General features: G+C 41.9%; 1 protein-coding gene across 1 annotated transcript in view; it reads left to right on the top strand.

Moving 5' to 3' along the window:
- Positions 1-23205, top strand: part of LOC149868802 (uncharacterized) — a 300950-nt gene that overhangs the window by 192357 nt on the left and 85388 nt on the right. Inside the window, 3 exon segments of the mRNA XM_090037671.1 lie at positions 10846-11064; positions 14428-14680; positions 22952-23115. Of these exon segments, the coding sequence (XP_089893797.1) occupies positions 10846-11064; positions 14428-14680; positions 22952-23115 (636 nt within the window).

Genomic DNA, 23205 nt, shown 5'->3' with positions numbered 1-23205 from the left:
ATGTACCCCTATGCCTCTCTTGGGGTTGTACACAGCAGTGGGAGCCCCACTTCACACCTAGATGAGCTGTCCCATGACCCGCCCTGGCTCTGGGGCCCCATTCACCCCAGCCCCTGCTTCTGCTTCTTCCTCACTCCCTCCCTCACCGTGGGGGCCTCAAAGTACCCCCTTCTTTCCCTCCCTCATGCCCCTTCTCCTGCACAGATTTAACTGCTGGGCAGTGCCCCACATGCTGCTGGGCTGTTCCTGGCCACATGCAGGCTGTGGCTGCATGTCTGTGTCTGTGTGTGCCCCTTTCCCTCACTGCAGCTGCCCAGAGACTGTGCCCAGGTTGCCCTGAAGTCCTCTGTGCTGCCACCACTGCCCTGCAGGGTGGCCTGGAGGTGGCAGTCACGGCAGCAGAGCAGAGCCTGGGTGTGGGCTCCAAAACCACACTCACAATTAATGCATTAAAAAAAATTAACATGAACAATGATTAACACATTTATGCGATGCTGGTCAAGCAACAGCTGGAGTACTGCGTCCAGTTCTGTGCACTCCATTTCAGGAGGGATGTGGACAACATTGAAAGGGTCCAGAGGAGGGCCACCCACATGATCCAGGGACAACAGGGCAGACCCTACAATGAAAGACTGCGGGACCTAAACCTGTTCAGCCTTCACAAGAGAAGGCTGAGGGGTGACCTGGTGACTGTCTGTAAACTCACCAGGGGGGACCAGAAGGGTTTGGGGGAGACACTGTTTCCCCTAGCACCCCCTGGCATGACAAGGAACAATGGACACAAATTATTGGAGAGTAGGTTTAGATTAGACATCCGCAAGAACTACTTCACAGTTAGGGCGGCTAGGAGTTGGAACAAACTTCCAAGGGAAGTGGTGCTGGCTCCTACCCTGGGGATCTTTGAGAAGAGGCTTGATGCCTACCTGGATGGACTCATTTGAGTCCAGTTTTTTTCTCCTGCCCAGGTTGGGGGTCGGACTTGAAGATCTACAAGGTCCCTTCCGACCCTACTTCTGTGATTCTATGATCACATGCATTAATTGTGATTAATTGACAGATCTAGTTAAAATCTATCTCTTGACTTCTAAAAGGCCAGCCAATAAATATTACACCTGGGTTAATGAGTGTGTAAGAATAATAAGTTCTAATTTAAAAGTGAATTGGGGTCCTGTTCAGCTTCTATTAAGGTAAATGGAAAAACTCCCATTGACGTTAATCCAAGTTGGATGTGTTCTAAATTGAGTAATGTGAGGTGTTTTCATTTTCCACTAATTGCTGGTGACACTGGTCAATTTCCATTGATGCCTTTGAAAATGATCACTTCAGGGAATCTTATATTAATCATGAAGTACAGCTTGGCAGGAAAAGGATATTCAGGGCATCCAGAGTTGTTTGAAAAGCTTAATCGAATAATTTCAATTTTTAAAAACGTTCATGATGAAAATCTGTGAACACAAATTTTCTCTTTCTGTTTTCTCCGCTTTCCAGAAAATCTTGCTCTGAGTAGGATGGGATTTGGTTGGCTTTAGGTTTTGTTGATTTTGCAGTGTTGGAAGTCAAAATGGTTGAACTGGTCAATGCATCTTGGTTATAGTGGGGAAAAGTATTACCAGAAAGAAAGAATTAGGTTTTTCCTAAACATGTTCAGTATGTGGATTTGTCTGGTTTATTTTGGAAGTTTGTTCTGTATTGTTTCAAAGGAGTGCGATTGAATTGGCACTTTATGGATGGGGCTGATATTTAATCCATTAATTGCGTTGATGATTAGGACCCAGAACTAAAAATTGTAATTGTGTTGGATTGGAAACTACTGGAGAGATCAGGACACAGACTGAATATATTCATAATAGTTGGAGAGTTTGCATTGCTTATGCATTCTGCTTCTGATGTACTGAACTACCTGAATTTAGTATTGAGGTAACAAATTCATAGAGCACTATAAATGTATTAGTTGTTGTGATCACATCCTTTCTCTGAAAGGCAGAAGTGGGTTTGTCCTAGTAAGCTGGAGATGACAAAAAGTATTTCTGCTCTCTGACACTCCCTGGCTTTCTAGTCATAGTTTGAGCGAAACATAGACCCTGACGTTTTTGACATTTTGATTTGGGCTGCATGATTTCAGTGTGTGTTTATACACTTATGCATGTAGGGGCTGGGGTGAGATTCCTCAACCCATTTTTTTATAAATTGGGCATGGAACAATTCAACTTTATGTTGGTGGTTCAAATGTATCTTAGTTTAGTAAAGTAGTATCTCCTAAGACATGATTCCAGTGGTTCATTTGAAATGAGCTGATGACCTTAAATTAGGTTTCAGTAGAAAATTCATAAACATTGACACTTTCAGCAAAGAGAAGGCAGAGAATGAAATGAGCATGGAGACTTATTCACCCTTAGAGGTAATCCCTCTAGGATGTGGATTTGTGACATTGGCATGGATGGATGGATGGGAATTTTTCAATGCTTCTGTCTGTTTCATGGAAGATCAGAAGATGAACACGAATTGAGCTATGATCGGCAGTAAATTTTGTCTAATTTAATCTGTTCATATAAACTGTGTGATGGGTTCTGGACTCAAAATCATCCTGAGGAGTTACTTCTTCCTTGATTTTAAAATGAGACTACTTGAGTTGTAAAGAACTCCTTAATGTAAATAAGTTTGGTATACTTTTGCCTTTATGTTTTAGAGCACATAAAATGTAATAATTCTTTTGGCATTATTTCAAAGCCAATCATGTTTCATATCTCACTGACTTCTACAGAAGCATAGGGCCATGGCCATGTGTCCAGGGCAAAGTGGAAGCAATGACTTTTGGTTTTCAATTGCAAATGCATGGCTACTGGAATCAGCCCCTTTTTTTCAACCTCTCCCCACCCCACCCCCCAAGTCAGTGTCTGTAGTGGTTGCCTCTATCATGTTGCACTAGTTACAGTACTGGACTTGTAACTGTGATATTTGTTTGTTTCTTAATTCAATGAGGAATAGAGTGAGAATTCACTGCAAATATACTGCTGAGGAATTACTCCAGTTACATGAATGGTCCTGTAGACTATTTCTGTATATGAATAGTCAGCAGCATAAGGTAGGGGTTCATAAAATGATCCTCAGGTTGTAAATTAGCTGTACAGTAAATATAAATCCATAGTATAGAATGTTGTACAAGGTTTATGTGGGGCCAGGCTGTCAGTATCACTTAACCTGGTCTTTTTCGTGACCTTGGTCTGACATCTGAAGTATTGTTCAAATGTTGGATTTACACACTTCATTTGTCTGTTAGTGTGAGGATTGTACATAGATTAGTGAAGAGATTCCATACCATTCCATGGCATCTGGATTCCATTCCATGCCTTCAGATCTCATGCAAGAAATGAGAAACAAATTCAGAGAGCCACATGGTTCCAAAGAGAGTCAGAGAGCATCTGAGAAAGGTCCTCTGATTCAGTTCAGATTCAGAGATTTGACCACTGAACGGGGCTGAATCTCTGCCAAATTGAATGAGGGACTGAAGCTTTGCACAGCCCTACTGCATCTCACAAAGGAGGTTAACCACAACAAGAAGAGGTTCTATCAGTATGCTGGCCAGAAAAGAAGAACCAAGGAGCTGGTTTTGGTACAACCACAGGGAACCAGGAGAACCTTAATATTCTTAGTTGCACCAGACCCTCTGGAATATAGAGACACTGTTGGAAGAACAGAAGCCCCCCAAGCCAGCAGAAGTCAGGTTGTGGTGGTTCTTCTGGCTGGCACAGTGTTTTGGTGAAAGGGTCAACTATGAGGGATATCTGGGTGGTTGAGAGGTGGCTCTGCCAATTAATTCCCTGAATGAAGTTTCTTTGGTTGGAGAATGGTGGAGGGTGGCACTGAGTCTAGAGCCTAGGGTTCATCCTTACCTGACAGGGAGTTTGCCTTCTGGTTCTTGGTTCCTGATTGGTGATTGATTATGAAATTAAAACAGGAATAGAAAAGTGAGAAGCAGACTTGTTGCTGGTTCAGTTTCAAACTCATATGAAGGTATTCCAGGTTCCTATGGTCTGTGAAGGTCATTCGGGCATCTTGGAACCATTTAAATGGTATCTTCCTCTTAAGAACGGCAATTGGGGGGGGGAGACCTCTTGGGAGGGGCAGTAGAATGAGACCCCGGTGGTTCTGGGGGCAGGGGGAGTGAGATCATTTTGCTCTGCAGTGGGGGAGGGGGGGTCAGTTTGGAGGAAGAAACCAGGTGTGAGAATCTTTCAATAAAATGTCTGTAAAAAGTAGCAAAGCCTAGTAACCTGTTAGACTCCCTTTACATCCTATGGAGTGGCCCATTCAGTGATTTACTTTATGTAGGTCCACGACCAGGATGTCAGGGGAAATTGTATAACATTAAAACTCAATCAACATTTTATCAAATTCAGATTTTTCTAATTTAAAATATAAATGGTTTTCTGAGAGCCTTAGCAGAACCTGGCACACATGTTCTCAGTGTTGGGTCAGATCATCAGAAAAAATCATGATGTCATCAAGGTAAATTTATAATAAATTGGTCTAGTATGTCTTGAAATACATAATTCACAAAATGTTGAGAGGCAGCAAGGGCACTGCAGAGTCCAAAGAGCATGACCAGGTATTCAAAGTGCCTGTAGCAGAACCTAAATGCTGTCTTCTGTTCATTCCTTTCCCTTATGCAGATGAGGTTGTTGGTATCTTATAAATCTAATTTCAAGAAAATCTTGTCCTAATGAAGCCTCTTGAATAATTCATTCATTACAAGCAGTGGGTAATGATTATGAACCATTACCCTGTTTAAAGCCCTGTAGTCAACACAGGGGAAAAGAGAGCTGTCTTTCTGAGGCACAAAGAATATCAAGGCCCTGCTGAGGACATGGAAGTTCTGATGAAGCCGGTATGGAAGTTCTATATTTACTCTGACAGTCCTGAGCTCTGGTTCAGAAAAGGAACAAATACATCTGAAGGGACTCTGTGCTCCTGGAACAAGATCAGTAGGGTAATCATAAGGAGGATGCAAGGCAAGCTGATCTGCTCCTTTTTTATCAAATACATCTGCCAAGTAGTAAGGAGCAATTGGTCAGGGTCTGATGGGTAGGTATTTCCTGCTGATGCTGGCTGGGAGTTGTCAATGGTCAGTATGAGGGTCTTGGTATCATTTGTGCTGCTGCCAGCCTGGGTCTCAATTTGAGTATCCTTCTCTAAACAAGAGCTCAAGCAAAAGGGTGAGCTGAAATGGTGCTTCCTTAGGCCCCATAGGCATCTGGATCATGGACCAAGAGATTTTTAGGATAACTGAAAAATTAAAGGAAGAGACAAGGATGAAAGAGAGAGACTCCAGGTGGTCATCTATTGATACCCCTAGTGGAGCCAACTTGCTGGTAATGGGGCGTGAGGGATAGGGGATCCATCCACTACCTCAGAGTTCCTCTTTGGCCTGACTAATTTCTGGTTGTGCCCTGCAAAGGTCAAGTCTATGAAGTTACAAGAGGATCTTATGTCTAAGAGCACTGGAACAGAGACATTCATACAGATTGGTGCTGTAGGGGAAGGGTGACTAGCAGGGTAAGTCTTGGGCCTTGATGGTGCTCAAGAGCCTGATTCAGGTTGGTGGCCTGGCTGCCAAATCAGTGGCAGGCCTGAGCCATACCCTTCCAATGAAGCCAATCTGGGGAGTCTTCCCAAAGAAGTGCGTATCCCCCTCCTTGGGCATGTCTGGGCAAAATGCCCTGGCTCCCCACAATGCAGTCAGAGGTCCTGAACACAACATTGAACCTTCTCCTCTCTTCCTCATTGTGTTGATCTGCCTGGCACCCTCTGGGGGTAGCGTTTTCTCTTTCAATGTTAGCCCGCTCAGGTGGCCAAGATGCAGCTTCATACCCTTTTTGTCACTCAGACAAGCATCAATATGGAGGCTAAGATCAGTAAGGCCATCCAAGGTTGCTGGGAGCTCCACCTGGGCCAACTTGTCCTTAATGTGGCCCAAGAACCCTTGGTGGACATGGAAGTATTGGGCTGGTTTGTTCAACTCAGTATCAATGACCAGCTGTCTAAACTTGATGGCACAGCTTGCTGTTGGGCAGTGCCCTTGTCTGAAGGTCTGGAGAGCCCACTCTGGAGGTCTCCGAAGATCTTGGCTAAGGACTAAATGAAAGCTTTGAGCTTATCCAGGGGAGGGTCTGTGGATTCAAGAGGTGGTGAAGCAGAGGCCAAAGTGTTGTTACTCAACAGACTGAGGTTCAGTCCCACCCTGGCTGTATCAGAAGGGTAGGTTTTGGGGCAGAGGCAAAACGTGAGGTGATACTGATTAATGAATCACCAGAAGCAGAAGGGATCCCCATTGAATCTGGCAGGTAGCAAAATCCAGGGTTCAAGGTGATCCAAGTGTGTTGGTAACACTGGTGGGCCCAGAAGTGGGGTGCATTGGGCTTGCAGGGCTGTGATCTAAGCTTGTAAACCCTGTAAGACTGTCAGCAACTCACCCATAGAGATCTGCCTTGGTGGTAGAACCTTCATCCTTTTCTGTGAGGCACGCCTTGCTGTGACAGTTTGGCTGGGATGTAGGTGGCTGAGCCTGTGGGTAGGCCCTGAAGCGCAACCAGGAAGTCAGCTAGGTGGGGGTACATGTTACCAGGGAATCAGGTCAGGATCTGCATCAGCGAAGTGGAGAACATGAGACTAGGTCCCAGGAGAGCTGAGAGGGAGATCCAAGACATGTAGTCTGGGGTGCAAGCTGAGATCAGGGAAAGCATGAAGTCAGCAAAATGAAGACATCAGATTTCAAAAAAGTGAATTTTATCTGACTCAAGGAGTAAAATAGGCATGGTGTCATGGGAGGATCGATTAAAGGATAAAGGTGCCCAGGAGGGCTGGGAGCTTCTAAGGGGTACAGAATTAGAAGCCCAAGGAGAAAATCTCTTGACATGATGGAAGCAAAAGAAGAATGGCAAGAGACCCATGTGGCTGCACAAGGAGCCTCAAATACAAAAGGAAAGCATACAGGCAATGGAAGAATGGGCAGGTCACCAAGGAAGCATACCAGGAAATAGCAGGAACCTGCAAGGACAAAATCAGAAAGGCAAAGATAAAGAACGAGCTGCACCTTAGGGGTGTGCAAAATGGGCTCTATTTGATTCGAGAGGAAGATGTGCATCAATGACTTGAAGTTGCAGGGAAATAAGTTTATAATGCATATCAGGAAAATCTTCTTCATTGTTAGGATAGTGAGGCAGTGAACAGACTGCTTAAGGAAGTTGTGGATTCTCCATTACTGGAGGTGTTCAGGAAGAGGTTGAACAGTTACTGGTGGGGGATGATCTAGGCATAGCTATGTCTATGTTTTACTATAGGTATTTCTCATGCTTCTGGGTTTTGCTGGTTGCCCCACCCCCTCTTTCTGCTGAGGGTGTCTTGGTCTTTTTATGCCTCCCATAGAACTATTGGGCATTGGCTACTGCCAAGGCTGGGGGTTTTGGCTGGAGTGTGCCATTGCTTCTGCCAGGACCTAAGCCAGAGGGTCCTGGCTAAGGGGTCTTGCCACTTCACTCAGCCAGGCCAACTGCCAAAATCTGGGGTCAGGAAGAAATTTTACCCCCTGGTCAGTTGTCATGGACTGTGGGATTTTTGCCCTCCTCTGTAGTAGGAAGTGTGCCCCTCTACCTGGGATCTTTTGAGCATTTATTAACATTTGATCAAAGCAATTCACTGGCAACTGTGGTTCCCCTGCTTTACCTGTAGCAGGTTAGAGTGTCATATCTTGAGTAGTGTCAGGCTTGATGGCAGTCTTACGAAGTATTTAGATTATGGATTGTAGTCATATAAAGAGTTTAGATTATGGATTGTACGGATGAATATGGATGATCCTGACTCAGGTCAGGGGTTGAACTAGACCTCTGGAGGTCCCTTCAAACTGTACTTTTTTAAGATTCTATCATCTGAGCTAGGAGAATCAGAGAGCCAGGTGCTGAGTTCTAGGGAAGATCCAAGAGCAAGGTCAGGGAAAACTGAAGCAGAGACAGAAGCTAGGAGAACCAAAGAGAACAGTGAATGTAAGCCTTGCCGGAGTAGACTGAGGCTGTTGTCAAGCCATGTCTGCATCCTGAGGCTGTAGGTATTCTTAATAGGGCTGAGTGATGCTCTCAGCAGGTGATCCAGTTACAGAGAACTGGGGCATCACTTTAGCCTGGGAATCATGGTCAGGTATGCAGGTATGGAAGCTCAAGAGCTTGGTCTGGCTGGGCCTGATAGACCAAATGCCCTGACAGTATGCCCGATACCAAAGCCCAAAATAGCCTCCAAAAGCGTCTGATAGATCAGCTGACAATAGAAGAATTGTTTGTGAGACCCTAAAAGATGCTGCTGGCCTCTTTTACAAGGGGTTTTTAACTTTCGTTTTCTTCAAAATCTATAAATCAGTATTTATAGTATATATTGAATAGCATGGTGGCAGAGGCAGCTGCTTACCTTGCAATGGTCCTGCTATTTTTTATTATAAAATCAAGGTAGATTATCAATGATAGAAAGCTGAAATGCTGCTGAAGGAATGTGTAATGCTGATGGATTTTAGGCTGAACAAAAGGAGGGTGTGGGAAAATGCAATTAAAATTGCAATTACAAGTTAAAGTAAATGCAGTTTAAATGGAATTAAATCCCCTTTAGAGAATCAAATTTCAGGAAAACAAATGGTCATGTGAAATATTACTGTTGCACCTCAATGCTTTGATAGGTATATTTTTTAGGGAGGGGTGAACCAGTTCAGAACATCCCAAAAATCCTCCCAGCTTTCATATATTGTCCCATTTCTGGAACCAAACCAAAAACAAACCTTTCGGAATAATATATTTTACTTCATAGCTCTTGTTTCCAAGCAAGCTGACATACGATACCAGAAATTCAGTGCAAGTCTTCATGAGAGGACCTGTTTTCATGAGGTCACTGGACAAAGCTACACTTTATAGATACAGGATCTTTGGACAGATGTGGAGGAGCTTATTTAGACCAAAACCAAGCTCAGAACCATTAACAATTTCCCCATAACTAGTTGGAAATTTAACTTCCATATTTTATCAAATATAAGATGATCCCTGAATATAAGACCATCCCAATATTGAGATTATATATATGGACTATATATATATATATTTATATTTTTCCAGATATAGAATATAAATATTAAAGGGTTGGCTTGAATTCTAGGGTTATGTTGAATTTCTCCCCCCCAACCCAGACATTGCTATAGCAGGGAAAACAGACCCCCTTGCCCTTTGCCCTACTCACTTCTTTCCCATGTAGCCTTCCTGCCCTCTACCGCTTGCACCCCCCACTCCAGATCCCTACAGCCTCCCTCTAGTCTCTGCCTCTTCCTTCCACACTCCCCCCAGTCTTTCCTCCTTTCTTCCCTCCCCCCATACCAATGGGGGGAACTCATTTTGCATTTGAGTAAATACGGTACATCAGGGAGAGGGCATACCTCTATATCAGTTGGAGAACTCAAAATAAATGGCTTGAACATGAAAAACAAAGAGAAGACAAAGAGTAGGGCATTAAGGAGAAAACAAAATTGCATGCTGCAAGTGTTGCTGTTGTTCATTCTCCAGTCATATGAAACACTTATAAAAACCCACAATAATTTTCTCCACAAAAGGATCTCTATAGTTTTGAACTCATATAGTACTGTGTCAATAAAAATGATAGTAAGAGCACAATGACAGCAGACTTGGTTCTAGAACTATGCATCTGAGCAGCTTAGTCATTTAAATCAACAGAGATAAGCAGAACAGTTAGAAGTTTCAAAAGGTCAAAGAAGCTACTGTCTTTTCAGCTCTGAATCAGCTAAGAGATTCCTGTTTCTTGCAAACTTACTGCCAAGACTGCATTTGTTCATATGACTTCTATTTTTTTGTCTTTGAAAAGGCATAGTAATTAACTAAAGGGCAAATCACACCACATTGAAGAACAGAATACTGTACAGTATAACTTCTTTTCTATTTTCTCTTTCACATGACAGCTGGTTTCAGGAAGATATATTGAAATCTATAGTTTGAAGCATCTAGCATAATCCTCTTACCCTAAACACTTAACTGTTCAGTTCTTATAACAGTATGTCAGAAATTATTGATAAAGAATTCCTTTAGGTACAGTTAATTCAAGAATATTAATCATAAAAAATTAACTAAGGCTAAAGTCCCAAGAAAACTGTTTGATTTTTGTTTGTCATGTGGTGGTGGTGTTTTGAAAACTGGTAACATGATATTGGATGCAAGACCCCGATCCAATTCTGTAGACTGCACCTGAACTTTAATTATGTGAACTTTAATTATGTGCTACCTAGTGATAAAGTTTCTAATTTTGAGGTTTTCTGCTGTGTTTTTAAATGCTTGCTCTTGTGGTTGACTTGGATTTTTAGAAATCCAATCTGTTTATTAAAGTGACAGTTTCTGTTGCAAAATTATGAGAAATTCATCTAGATACAGATTTAACACTGGCCAGTTTAATATCTGATATCATTTCCAGCTAAGGAAACGTTTTCTGAATCTGAAGGGGATGGAATAGATTTCTAAAATAGTTCGTTCCCATCTCTAACCTCTATGAGCCTGTATTTTTTCTGTTGTGTACATTAAAAAAAAAAAAAGGATGAGACAAAATTTAGACTGCACATATACAAATAGAATAAAAAAAATCTTTTTCTTTTTAGGTTTATATTTTATGTGACAGGTTCATTATTTTATAGATCTAGATGTCATGGTCAGTCAAATGTTATGATCAAAATATGTTGTCCAAATTTATCCAATTCCAGTCTGATACATGTTATGCATCTCAGAGTGACTTTTGCTTTATTTTGTTTCTGTATGTTTCCAGTCACCATTCTGCTATGGAAATGCGAGTGTCCAAAGGAATCATTGAACATATCCATTTTGGGGTATATGCAGTGTTTTCAGAACTAGGATTAGTACAGTGGCGGTCTTGGGACTTCTGGCTCATGATCCTACTTGTAGTCTTCCTCTGGTTTGTGAGACTTTACCTCCATTATTGTAGCCAATGGCTCTACCTTCAAGTCATCTCAGTGCCTGTTACAAAGTGAGTAATTCCTTTCCTGTTTAAGTATTAAATGCAGTTGAATGCATAGGATTTAAATATTTGAGGCTTTCTCAATATCACAGGCTTGTGCTTTCTCAGGCCATGTAAAGACATTCAGTTTTTCTTGGGAGAGTTGCTGTTAAGGTTTTTCTCACAGAGCAAAAATGGCCACCACTGGAGAAAAATAACCTGGAAATAACCAGATTTAAATCACTCCAAGCAGAGTTTCTCCTGGAAGACTGAATATCTATACACATTCTCTTGGAAGCCACAGCTCAGTCCTCCAGCATCCCAGGATGAAAGTGTGTTACTTGCAGGACTGTACTGCTTGGCTGACCCAGGGTGGCAAACATATCAGAGCTGCCCTAAGCACTGCTGCCATCTGTTTCCAGATAGATTGAGGGTGCCTATAGAGCACATTGAGATGTGTGCACAGGGGCCTTCTGGCAGCACAGCACCATCACCAGCACTGCAAGCTCTCTGTTTTTCAGGGGCCCATCATTCAAATATTTGTTCAGGCATCTTGTGATAAGGTGCCCGGGAAAAGAAACCCGGGAGAATTTTGCTAGATCATTTGTGTGTATATAGCCTCAAATATTAGGACTGGGAGGATATGAAGTCTGTGTTTTAAACTCATCTAAAATGGAAATTTGTGCTTCTGACTGAAGGAAAGATAAAACCATTAGTACTATAATTTTATAAATACAGAACAGTGTGTGTGAGTATAAAATCCTTCTGCCATGTACACACGTGCATATACACCATACTCTATTGTAAGGAACATTAATCATTTTGGATCAAATATTTGTAAGTGGAACAACAGAAAAAATTGAGAAGCTTTTTATTCATTATTTGATTTAACCTATGCCTTATTCATAAGGTGCTTTACAAGTAATCTAAGTAAGTTTGATATGTCACATTTACTAAGAGGAGTGAAGTAATTGAATTTAAAGAATTGAACCTAAGATAAACAAAGCAGCTTTTTGCATCATTATTCTTTGGAAAAATGTGTCATGCTTGAATATTGTTCTTCAGAGGCTGTAGATATACACATGAATAGATACTTTTCTTTTAAATTTTTTTCCCCCTAAAATGTGGACTGTAATGATAACAAGAATATATACTTACAGATTTTTCTATCAGAGATGATGAAAATGATGCAATCCCAGGATGAATTTACCATGCTTTTGCTAAATTTGCTCAAACTTAAACAAGTTTGTTCAAATATTAGCTAAACAATATGTTGGTATTAAAGAAAGTACTTCAGTATTGTAGGGGAACCATTAGGGTTTTTTTCTTTCTTTCCTCTAAACTGGCATAAAATATGGGGGAATAACTATGTCCTTTCTTAGGAAGGACTAGATCACATCAGTAGAACTCTGGTATATTATTGATTCCTGTGTGGTAGAGAACAAGGCCTTCATATTTTAGGTTGGCCAAATAGATCAGTCATCTGTGGGGGTGGAAAATAAATTTCCTACAAGGCAAGATTGGAGGGTTTTTTTCCTACTTCCTCTCAGCATCATGGAAGTCTGATTTGATCACCAGGAAGCCAATTTTGTTACAATATTGTCTACTAAAAGAATCATCTTAGGCCAGTTCTAGGTTTAAACCTCAGCATGGGAGCCAAGCAAATTCTGGCCAGCATTTATGGAGGAGATGGAAGAGGACTTTTAGGCCTCACATATATTGTAATACCTTTTGTCTGTATCCTCATACACTTGCACAAGACAAGAAGCCCTCAGGTGCTAGTGGTATTCTATAGGGCCCCTCTAGATGTCCAGGTAAGGGCATGATGAAATCTGATGTCCGATCCATATAATCATGCCTCCTGCCATGCCACACGTGCATGACAGGACGGATGACTGTGGGATCCAGCATCAGATCCAATCACACCTCATTGCTGGTGCATGGGGAACCTGGGATGCCTCCCTCTGCACCAGCAAGTAGCAAGCTCTTGGAACTGGGTGTCCTGCAGCTGATGGGACTCACAGCCATGGCAGTACCTCATGTGTTGTCACAGCTAAGAATTCTGTCAGTGGTGGGACTCCCAGCCATGGCATCATGTGGTGCAACTCTGTGGCTGGGAGCCCTGTCTTACCATCTGTGCAAATTAAGCTGGATAGAAAGCAGCTATAAAGTTCTTACACATTTTCCAGCTGTACTTTATAGCTGGATAGACCTTTTATTGCATGATAGTTACTTTGCACGTGTAGCCAGTCTAAATTAATTGTGCAATTAACCAATCAATTGCATAATACATGTAAAGTGTAGAGGGGGCCATAGATAACTCTGGGTGGCCAAACAAGATACCAGGAATCAGCATGACCAAGCCATCAGTCAGTTGCATGTGTTAAGGTCAAGGTTTGAATCATCTAAACTGACATTGGGACACGCTGGTATAAGAGGTTGCATTTCTTAAGAGTTAAAATTATAGTAAGATCAAGAGTGGTTGAAGGAGCTCCACAGATCTGCAAATCAAGCCACTTATGTTTATATGCCTAAATATGCCTTACAGGGTGCATCTACACATGCACTTTACCATGGAGTAGACTAATTAGTTCCACAGTAAAGCATTATCATCTACACGTGAGCCAACATTAGGGTGCAGTAAACTAATTAACTCTGCTTTAAAATAGTATTGTCCCTGACAGTCTTACAGCAGAGTGATTTAGTGCACTGAAACTCATGTCTAGATGCTGACAGTGGGCGTACATTGCATCCAGTCTGCCCAGTCAGCCAGGGGTCTACTCCACTGTGGCTCAAATTACTGCTGTCCCGAGTGCATGTGTACAAACTGTACCCAGGAGCAATTTACTCTGGCTTGAACTTCTCTGGAGTTTGTTTGCATTAATTGCATGTGTAGATTCACCCATAGGAACATAACTTTAGGCAGCTGCATTTGAAATGTTTTCTTATGACTCAACACTGCTTTGTATTTAACAAAGCATTTATTGGGAATGCATGTCTTCGGTGTTGGCTAGGCTGTGTTTGCTTGTTGTGTATGACAGAGCTTTTCAAATCACTCACTTGTGTTAAGATGTAAGGAAGTACTGGTCAATACCTACATGTTGGTCCAGGAAGCTGTGGATTTTTTGACACCTTTGTGCTTTTTTGGGATGCTCTAAGAGTTGCCAGCATTGTGTTCAGAGAGTTTGGCCCTTTTTTCTTTTTCTTGCATATGGTAGCTGATTTGAGCCAAATCAGGCATTTAAACCTAAGGACACAAAAGCAGTAAGTATTGCTATTGGCATGCACTGGCTGGCAACCAATATGCTTTTACTGACAATTGTTATACTTTTTTTTTTAGCATGGTAGATGCAGCAATACAGATAACTGAATTTGTTGCTTTTTTATTTCCAGATTTCAACTTTTCCCTCACACTGTTGAACTGTGCTACCAGATCTCCTTGCTGCATACTAGTGAAGAGGTGGCCATGGTTGTGGTGGGACCTCTAACCTTGAATGCAGTGATGCTTCTTATGATTCTGATCAGATGGGGCTGTCAGCAAGTGTTTGACTCATTCCCTTCCTTCTTGTCAAAGTTTATCATGGCTATAGGACTCTGGACAATACTAGACCCCTTGGCAGTGTTTATAGTGGATGCGTTCCTGGGGGTAAGTCACTTAAAATAATGTGGACATGAATCTTTGATGTAAAAGTTTATTTCAATCTTTGATGTAAAAGTTTATTTCATTCAGTGAATCAGTGAAAGATGTGAAATTCCACCCCTGCAAACTGAATATGAAGTTTTAAAAAAGAATTGAAATAATATTGTTATGTACATATTAATAAAGCTTTTGTCTGTTGGATCCCCTCCCCTCCATTTCTGTATAAGGGTATGTATTATATATAAGGCTATATATAGGGCTATAATTAAAAGGATCAACTAATGAGTGATCCTTAATATTAGCATTTCATATTTTTCTATGTGCTTTCTAAAAACTTAAATGTAGAGAAATTAAGCTATAAAAATACAAAAGCAAAAAGAAGGGTTATAATGTCCTTCTCTAATATGCAGGGTAGTTAATACCATTTGTTAGTAAAATTAGAAATCGCTTATAAGGCTGGGATTCTGAGACATTCTTATTTCTACTATACATAAACATTATTCTCTTCTTTTCACATTTAAAATCATTAGTATGATTTCATATAGTAAGTACTATCTTCCATGGATTTCAAATGCTTTAGGGATAGATATTATAGATATGATGCCCAATATCAGATAGGGTACTACTTGTACCATTACAAATTCACTACCAGTGTCAGGTCTCCTAATTCTTAAGCCCCAGGCTTTTTAACTGATGCTTCTTCCTGTTACTTTCTTTATTGGGTTTTTTCATTAAAATCCTGTTTGGATTTGGACTAGCATGGCAATGGTTTCATTTTTTACCATATATATCGAATGTAGCAACAAGCTGAGTTACATGAAATAACTCTGTCTTTTTATCGATAGCATAAAACAAGCACAGTCCTTTATTCTAGTTGTTATTATTCTCATTTAGGAATTATCTATGGCAGTGGTTCTCAACCGGGGAATTTGCAGCCCTCTGGGGAGCCATGAGCAGGTTTCAGGGGGGCCCAAGTGTGGCATGGGGAAAAGCCCCCTCAGCCCCCCAGGGCTGTTAATCCTGAGGTAGGGGCAGGGGTGGGCCTGCCCCATGTGGCCTCACAGCCTCCATCTTGTGGGCTCCACACTGGTTCTGCTTAGGCGAGTGGGGCCTTGGGACTCCCTGCCACCGAGTCCTGCTCACTGCACCCTGGGCCATGTAGGTGTGGCTGTGGAGCTGGGCAGTTGTAACACAGGTAGGCCATGGAGTTTTTATAGCACAATAAGGGGGCTTCCAAAAGAAACAGGTTGAGAACCCCTACCCTATTGAGAAGGAAAAAGGAGTTTTCTGAATCTTCAACTTTGAATTACTGGTGTAATTAGAAAATTAGATTGAAAAACTAAAGATGTCTTTGTCTTACTTTGTTGTGGAAAGGCAATGCAGGAATCCTCTTCCCCCAAGTCCAGGATGTGTATCTGGAGGTTAGGAAAATTGCAGCTGCTGCACAATATTAACTTAAAAGGAGAGTGGCTAGACTTATAGTAAATTGCCTCTCTAAAATAGGGCTACATTTTCAATGTGTGTAGGAAAAGTAGCCTGGTAAAACAGAAGCATAACAAAGCATCTGGGTGCCTAGAGCAACTCTTCCCTTCCCACAAGTGCCACTCAGGGCACCTGCACTGATTGCCCTTTCCTAGTTATGCTGCTGCCCCACAAAAAAAGTGATCTGATCTTGAAAAAAGCTAAATACTGGCAACACCCGTTTGATTCAAGTTTGTTTCTGTGGTAGTTTCTGTGGCACAAGAATGTTGTTCTTAAGTCCATTCATATTCAACAAAACATTTCAGTACATGCTTAAGTCCCTCTTAAATTAATGAGACTTAATTAGGTGCTTATTATGTCTTTTGCTGGTTAGAAATGAGCTGCTGAATCAGGACCTGAAATGTTAATGATAATGTTAATTTGGTATTATTTTATTGGCTAGCCATAATTAGGTTTTTTTTTCCTTGAAATTACTTTCCATGGGAATTTTGCTATTGACTTCAGTAGCGAGTTTAGTCCAAGCCAGACGGGATTCATTATTAATAGATGCCAATTAAAAAAATGGACTCTTGTGTCTATTCAGAGAAAAACCTGAAATAAAAATAATATAAATAAGTTTTTTATTATATGTCTGGAGAAGTTCTGAGAATACATTTCCCTCCATCCTTCATACTCAAAATCTGGCAGTGTTATCTACCTCAGGAGGAATCCATTTGTTCAAATATTACACAATAGTCTTTCTAAAATGAAACTATCACTTATGTGAAGTTTTTGTAATCCATTTGTAATATTTTTTTTCTTCCTGGCATTCTTTCAGCAGCTATTTCAGATTTACTTGCCAGTAAATGTATTTTAGATCCAGCCTTTTGAAACTGTTGTTTTGGTAAGACAAGGTTCTTTAGATAAATCTGATGTCTTGTATTAGTTTCATAGTTTCATAGTTTCTAGGGTCGGAGGGGACCTGAGCAGATCATCTAGTCTGACCCCCTGCCATGGCAGGAAAGATTACTGGGGTCAAATGACCCCAGCAAGATGTTCATCTAACTTGAAAACCCCCAGGGTAGGAGCCTGCACCACTTCTCTTGGAAGTTTGTTCCAGACCCTAGCCGCCCTGACCGTGAAGTAGCGCCTTCTGATATCTAGCCTAAATCTACCCTCTGCCAGCTTGTGATTGTTATTCCTGGTCACTCCAGGCGGTGATCGGGGCAACAGTAACTCCCCCAATGCCTGCTGATCCCCCCTGACTAGTTTATAACAGGCCACAAGATCCCCCCTCAGCCTTCTCTTGTGGAGGCTGAACAGGTTCAGGTCCTGTAGCCTCTCCTCATAGGGCCTGCCCTGTTGTCCCCTGATCATACGAGTGGCCCTCCTCTGGACCCTCTCCATGCTGTCGACATCCCTCTTGAAGTGCGGCGCCCAGAACTGGACACAGTACTCCAACTGTGGCCTGACCAGTGCCGCATAGAGGGGGAGGATCACCTCCCTGGTCCTGCTCGAGATGCATCTGTGGATGCATGACAAGGTGTGGTTGGCCTTCCTAACTGCCTCCCCACACTGCCAGCCCATGTTCATCTTGGAGTCAATGATGTCAATTAGACAAACTCAAAGCATTGGAAAAATTCTTCTTAGCAAGCTTTCAGGCACAAACACCCCTTGTAAGGCCTGCTAAAAAGAATTTTTCCAACTCTTTGAGTTGTTCTAATTAAAGATATTGGATTTACCCAAAGAATCTTGTCTGCCTATGTCCTTAGACCACCATGGCTACAACCCACAACCCTAAAACATGTTGTGGTAATGCACTATGAGTTATATTAAAGTGATAACATGTTTTAGTATTCAAATGATCTTATGAAAGATGACAAATTGATAGCCCTGGAGATTAGGACTAATTCATAATTGTTGTTATTAAAGAAGAAATACAAAATAGTTGACAGAAAAAGTTTTTTATTTTTTTAAATTAACAATCAATTAAAAGGAACAATTAAACATCTGATTCTGTAACCATTTGGTACCTACCACTATAGAAGAATGGGTCAGTGGGTATGGTGCAGGCCTAGGAGCTGGGAATGTTGGTTCCATGTTTCTCCTCTATCAGAGTCTTCCCCTGGGAACTTAAGTCATTTAAGGTCACCCCCAAAAAACTAATTTGGTACCACAAGTGCAACCTTCGCAGAATTTAGGCATCTTATAAAGTTGTTTCAGTGCCCCAGATTCTGCTATTATACACACACAGATGTGCCACCATCTTGGCTGAGGTCAGCATCTTGACGCATCTTATGCTTGAGGCCATTCAAGATTCATACACTAGGCACCTCCATGCCTCAGTCTCCTGAGTGGCCCTTTTTGGTAGGTGTGCTTAGAGCATATTTAACATGCCCCAGCAGCATTAAGCTCAGTAAAAAATGCAACAGCCAAAATCACTTTCATTCAAAAACAGACAATAGGAGGAAGTACCCAGCTTTTATATAAGATAAATGATTAGAGCACTTGCTGAGTAAGTGGGAGATTTGAGCTCCATGTCCACCTTAGTTTGGAGAGATTCTAACACAAACCTTTTTCCCCTAGGGGGAGTATTCAGGCTACTGATTTTTGTTGAGTTAGGCCCAGATCTTTGAGAGTATCAAAGAATTCCAGACTCATGGGCTAGAAGGAGAAAGAACAACATGGAACATGACTCAGTAGCTCAGTGATGTGCGTCTTCAAGAGATCAGTTAGTTCAATTTCCTTCTCAAGGCAGGATCATTACTATATGAACCATCCCAGAATGTTTTCCTGGTTTGTAATAACTTCTTTTGATGTTCCAAGTAGACAGTTAATTGCCATCCTCTTTATAGCAACCATTTATAACAGAGGGGCTCAACCCCTGGCCTGCAGGCCACATCTGACCCATGCAGCTTGTGACATTCCTCATACGCCAGAGAATTGGGCAGTGGAGGAGTGGTGGCAATTAACACTGCCCACCCCACTGTCCCCACTATCCAATTTCCACAACTCCCATGGCCAGATCAGACCCAAGCTGAGCCTTTTGCTAGGCAGCCAGATTGGTCCCAAGCTGGGTCTATTGCTATGTGTATCAGGCCTGGGTAGGCTTTGTACCCATGTGACTGGGCTGTTTCCCACACTGCCCATGCCCAGGCCCATGCCCAGGCCATTGCCTTGAAGCTAGACTGGGCATTGGTCATGCCTGCCTATATGCTGGATTGGATCCCCATCATGCTCACCCTCAGTGCTGGATCTGGCCTGCATATGGACCCACCATGGCCCATCTGGCTTGCAGGCTGAAAAGGCTGTGCACCATGGGTTTATAACCACTTTCAGTCATCTCTTTTTAAGACTAAAGAACCCCATTTCTTCCAAACTTTTCTCATATGTCATGTTTTCTAGAACTATAACCAATTTTATTGCTTTTCCTCAGATTCCTTCCAGTCTGTTCTTCCTGTATTATTCTTAAAATGTGGTCCCCCCATATTAGGTGTAATACTCCAGGAAAAGTTTTATCAATGATAAGCAATGCTTTCTTGTTACCTTTTATGTCCCAATATTATTGGGACCAGAGACTCAAATCCAGGATCCTTCTCCTTTGAGGTAAGAGGCCTCATTTCTAAGCTATGGAGACGTAATCCATCTTGCCACTCCCTCTGGCCTTTTGAATCTTGCAGTCCTGCATATACAGGTGCAGTTTCAGCGAAAGAGGTAGAGTGTGTCCATTCTCAGCTTTGCCCTCATCACCGGGCTAGAGGTATTCCCATACATCAAAAAACTGATGAAAAATAAATTTCCTTTTTCTGTTGGTACTTGAAGACCTATAAGACACACAACTCAGTGGTTTTGTTTCCACTGGGATGTCATTAAGACACCAACACACTAATTCAGTGGTTTACACGTCTTTTTTGGACCAATGAATCACAGTCAACTTCCAAAATATCTTTGGAGAACTGTACACCTATATTAAACCTTGACCTCAGCAACCTTCAGTGATCTGCAGATCACCATTTGGGAACCATTGCATTGGTTGGTTAATTAAGATTAGAGATAGTTGACAAATGGCGGGGGGGGGGAATTAGTTTTTAGAAAACTGTTCCTTTAATTTATGGAATATCAAGGCATTCTTGTCACTGAAATGTGCAAGCCATAATGTAATGTGAATCTGTGTGTGTAACAGCAGGAGGAACCAGGGGGCAGTCAGCAAAGCTGTGATATCTGTTAATTTGGGCTGCAAGTCCCAGAAACCCCCAGGGCCTGGGGCATAAGGGGAAAAGGAAGAGGAAGCTTGAGGGTAGAGTAAGGGGAAGAGAGAGCAGCATGCATGTAGAACCTGGACAGCCCTACACATAGGAGTGTACAGTGGATGTGGAGATCTCACTGACTTTGTCAGCCAGGGCTGCAGATCAAAGGAGTTGGACTCAGATTTGGGAATACAGTGGTGGTGGGAGCACAGCGGCAGTGGCCGGAGTGCAGTGGCAGCAAGCAGAGGAGCTACTGCATACGCTCCTTCTGATGCTGCCGGCAGTAGGGAGACGGGGTGGTGAGCCCTGACCAGGGGTTGGTGACCACCCACAGATGCCACCAGCAGTGTTGGTGGCAGCCAGTGGGGATCATGAACCACCCACAGACATTGCTAGCAGTGTTGGTGGGAGGGTGGTGAGCAGTGACTGCTTGCAGGCACCACCAAGCCTTAACAGTGTTGATGGCATCTTTTTGTAGGGGATGCACCCCCTATGCATCGCCCCTGGATTTGGGCAGCTTCAGGCTCATGTTTGAGCACTCTAAGGAGGGGCTTGTTTGGGGACACCTCTAGAGGTATAGTGGGGGAGGAAATAAGGTGCTGAGTGTAAGTTACCATGGTGTTGATGTTTCTTTAGCATTTACCTGTTCCCTCCAATTTGCCCATTGGCTTCTGATCCCATGGGTGACTGATGCCTCCTGAATCAAGAGGGGGCACTTGCCCCACCAGCAGCCAGTCATTGAGAGGCGGGGAGTCCCCCCACAGCTGATCATGCCAACCGGGGGGATGGGGTTCCCCCATGGCTGATCACACCGATCGGGAAGTGCACTGACACTTGTGGGTGCACTGCTGACACATCTGGGTCAGTGTGATTAGCTGGGTGGGGACTGTGGGGATCACTTCTCCTGGCGCCCCCACCCATCGGCTGGTGTTCTGAGGAGGGGTACTAGTGCTCTTGCCTGCCCCTCTGCCTGTCACCTAAGCAGGCAATGCTGGCTGTGAGGGGGTGAACCAGTGCTCTCAGGGGGTACACAGTATTCCCTATGCATCACCACTGTGTGACCCTAATCTCTATGATTTTCTATATAAAAGTGGGAACTCCCCCTTGCTTCCTGTCCCAGTTTCTGGTGCTGCAGGGTTGGCATAATATTAAGCCCAATGAAACAACATTTTTTTTAAAATCTAGGAGCATCTGACTAATTTTGTACCTTCTTTAGCATGTTACAGATCTTGGTACCTTTTTCAGTGCAGTTAAAATGAGGATGGCCCCATATTAAGGCCCTTTTTGTAATTTTAAGTTAAATTTAAATTGCTATTAATAAAAATAGTACAATTTAACTAAACCAGGAAGTAGGGTATATGAATATCATTTAACTTTTGTTAAACCTTTTGCTTTTCATGAGCAGCTATTAACAATACTAACTGATTATTACTTTATGTGGTTATAAGTTACACTCAGATACTACAGCGATGGAGGCCATGTAAGTGTCAGCATAGATAGTTAAAGCTATTTGGTAATATTGACTTCAGTGAGTCCGTATCTATTTCCTTGGAGAAATTATTAAATAGGAGAGCCATATCATAAGAGAATTAACTTATTTGTCAGTTCTGCATTGAGGTATATTATTTTTTGTTGTGGCTTTTCAAATTCTGATATTTTAAAATTCTGAAATCCTAGAAATTTGTCAATTTTTTTATTGAGGGGGTCAACCTCTCTCAGCAAACTCTGAGCAAACCTCTGCTGTTGATCTTCTTGTTACATCCTTTGTGTTTTTCATCTAATTGGGTCATGGTAAAGTCCTGTAAATTCACTTCCTGCTTTGCATTGCTAATGGAGAAGTTATGTTAAGTACCACGTAGTAACATATACATACATTCTGACCCTTGAGTTGGGCATCTCATGTAATTTATCACCTTCCATTTCAAAATATAGCAACAAAATGTTGACTTGATTTGGAAAAGAGAGTTGTGTAATGCAAGCCTTAAAAGCTTATACTCACTTGTTGTGTAATGTCAGCCTTAAAAGCACATACTCACTTGTAACATACTGACTATTTACTGTATATTGTAAGAAGCTAATTTTTTCTAATGATAAGCATAGATCATTTTTAGAGGTACCTGTTGGGATCATGCCCTGGCACAAACTTGTATGCTTATTCAGTATTCATAAGAGGTTACTACCCTAGTCATTTTATATTGTTCAGTGTAGAATTTGAATTTGCACTACACCTACAAAATAAGGTGTTTTTTCTCCATATTTATCTTGTTTTCCTGCAATGTATCAGTTAATCTATATACTGGTTTATGAGACAGCATGGATTTGACTCCACATGCTGCCTCTGCAGCATAGATTTTCGTTGCATTAAAAAAATCAAGGAAATAGAGAAAATAGGTAAACCAACTATGTAGCTGTTTGGTTTTTTTTTATTTTATGGAGCAGGATCCTAAGTTTTGTTTCTTCCAAATAAAATTAAATAATTATTTAAAGAGGTGTTCATTCATCTCTGTTTATAGATAAACAGGTTTACTGGGTTTGGCATTATCTTTCTTTGATTTTTACCATTTATTAGAGACTTACCTACAGAGTTGAGAAGCCCATTGCTGATGCTGCAAAGCTTTATTGGCTCTTTTTAAGAACAGAGCAATCAGGAATTCCTGGTGCATTGATTACCTTGATGCTTTACACAAGTCTGTTCATCGTTTCATCTACAATATTGTATATTTACTTTCTAAGGTAAGCCCTCCTTTTAATTGTTATAATTCTGAAGGAGCTTATGCTCAAATCAACATGCTCCACTAGTGTTTCATCATTTAAGATGATGTG

This window comes from Crocodylus siamensis, chromosome 3 (genome assembly GCF_052110815.1).
Source record: "Crocodylus siamensis isolate JL-2025a chromosome 3, ASM5211081v1, whole genome shotgun sequence".
Classification (NCBI taxonomy): domain Eukaryota; kingdom Metazoa; phylum Chordata; order Crocodylia; family Crocodylidae; genus Crocodylus; species Crocodylus siamensis.
Note: the sequence above shows the minus strand (reverse complement) of the source record. Positions and strands in the feature narration are given on the sequence as shown.